General features: G+C 53.4%; 1 protein-coding gene across 2 annotated transcripts in view; it reads left to right on the forward strand.

Moving 5' to 3' along the window:
• Positions 1-354: 354 nt before the first annotated feature.
• Csmd3 (CUB and Sushi multiple domains 3) overlaps positions 355-2158 on the forward strand; it is a 1090649-nt gene continuing 1088845 nt past the window's right edge. For both annotated transcript variants that reach the window (XM_010619527.3, XM_033759931.1), the window contains exon 1: positions 355-552. In XM_010619527.3, coding sequence (XP_010617829.1) covers positions 375-552 — 178 coding nt within the window. In that variant the 5' untranslated portion in view covers positions 355-374. The remainder of the gene's footprint in view (positions 553-2158) is intronic.

The following is a 2158-nucleotide window of genomic DNA, read 5'->3' on the forward strand; positions in this document are numbered from 1 at the left end:
GCTTTTTACAGGCAGAATTGATCTATTCGGGGAGGGGAAGGGGAGGGGAAAAAAACCCAAGCTCCTTAATTTCAAATATTGTGAGGAGTTTAACGGCGAGCGAAGCAGGGCTCCGAGCGGCTCGCTCTTGGTTTCTGGCGACCGCTCTAAGGAGGCAGGAACGAGGAGGATTTTGGTGGAGGGGAAACCGCGCAGGAAAAGACGGAATCCAGAGTAGCGAGACTCTGCCCCCGTTGGAGAGATGGTTGAGTCCTCGTCAAGGTTGCTGTGGTATCCCAGAAACACCATTCACTCCGAGCTGTGACCGCGCACCAACAACAGCAACAACTCCACTGCGCCCGGCGAGCAGCAGGAATTAGGAGCTGGCGAATAATATGCAAGGGATCCGCAAAGAGGGAAGCCGACAGAAGGGATCGGAGCCCCGCGAGACTGGCTCGCCGACATGCGCTAAATGTGGTCGCCTCGACTTCCTCCTGATGAAGAAAATGGGGATTAAAAGTGGATTTACGTTTTGGAACCTCGTCTTTTTACTGACGGTGTCGTGCGTGAAAGGTAAGGTCTCCGTGCTGGGGGTCCCCCCTGCCTCGGAGGGAGGTGGGCTGACTCGGCGCCCCGAGGAGGCTGGCAGCTCACTTTGTAATTTGCACCGATAAAATGATCATGATAATACTGATGAAGGAGTTGATTCACAGTTCTTTTTTCTCACCCTCGGATAGGAAATGCATTTTGCTTGCCAGATTTGGCGTTCAATGCGGTGATTGAGCTTGTGCTCAGTAAATATTCTTGCAGTATGCTCAAACGAATACGTGAGTTGGTTCTTACAGCCTCTAACTAGTGAATGCCCAGGCAGAATTCCTCTGCAAGACCCCCCCGCCCCCGCCACCGCCTGGTGGTGAGGATTACCTTGATTTCAGATCGGTGGGTCTGATGCTTCGTTTATATGAGAAACGTTGTGGTAAATACTTGTTAACCCTTTCTGGGAACAAAGTTACCGATGTGCTAGGCCGGTGTTGGTTTTACATGCATTTGGAGACAGGGGTCTTCAGAGCATTGCCACACCAACAGGAAGGTCTGCGTAACATTTGAATTATCTCTACGTGGCTCCTCCGCCAGGATCAATACAGGGGAGCTTCCTTGGGTCTTGTGGTAGAAAAAAAAATTGGAGGAAATGAGGTTTCGCAGTGGTTTTCGGTGCCACTAAGTACATAAAGATCCACCTTTGAGGGTGAATGAAGGTAGGAAGAAAGTCGTTAGCTGATGACCAAAAAGAAAGCCCTCAGCAAGTCTCCGCGCAGACAGGTAGAGCGAGGGTCACATGTACAGACAAGGAGTGGTGGGATGCGAAATGTATTCCTAAGCAGGAAGACAAGGGACAGTCAGTGATCCCTGGAAGAAGACCTTTCCTCCGGGGGGAAAATAGATCGACGTGTCTCTTCCACAACTTCTCCCGCACTCTGCGGACCATTAATTGCTGCAAAGAATACTCAGGAGGTGTTTATGACTCACGCCATCCCTTCTGAACAATCGCTTCTCCTGGCAGCTCGGAGAGACTCGATGGATGTCGCTCTGCGCCGAGCTAGTTTGAAATGCGGGGTGTCTGTGGGGTGTGGGGGGGTGTGGGGCTGTTGTGGCCCGGGCGCGCCACGGCTGTCAACATCGACCGGACGCTTCTGCCTTTCGACCCCAGCGCCTCGCGGCCGGCCGCAAGGGGCTTCGTCCCCATGAAGCAGCGCATTGTCTCGCTCGCAGCTGGCCGACCCCCCACACGAGGCAGGGCATTTGCATTCCGTGGAAATGATAATCCATGTTTGGGAGGAGGGAGCTGGAGGGGTTACCTCTCCCTCCAGGATGACCAAGGATGGATGGGAGGCACGTCTCGAATTTTAATATCCAGCCCGAAATACCAGGAAGTCGCCCTGGTCTCTGTGGCAGCAACTGCCTTGTAATGCCAACCTGGTCCTAAAGCTGGATATTGTGTGTGTGTGTGTGTGTGTGTGTGTGTGTGCACGCGCGAGCGCGTGTGTGCGGGTGTTTGTTTCCTGAACCTCAGTCCAGCTATGAGCTAAAACGCAGGTCCTCAGCGGCCTCACTACATTCTCTAGTGCACAACATGAACCTAAGGTTGCTGGCCAGGGTTCGCGGCTGAGGGCTGCCCAGG

The sequence above is a fragment of the Fukomys damarensis genome, unplaced genomic scaffold (assembly GCF_012274545.1).
Source record: "Fukomys damarensis isolate Sample0158 unplaced genomic scaffold, DMR_v1.0_HiC HiC_scaffold_5, whole genome shotgun sequence".
Lineage (NCBI taxonomy): Eukaryota > Metazoa > Chordata > Mammalia > Rodentia > Bathyergidae > Fukomys > Fukomys damarensis.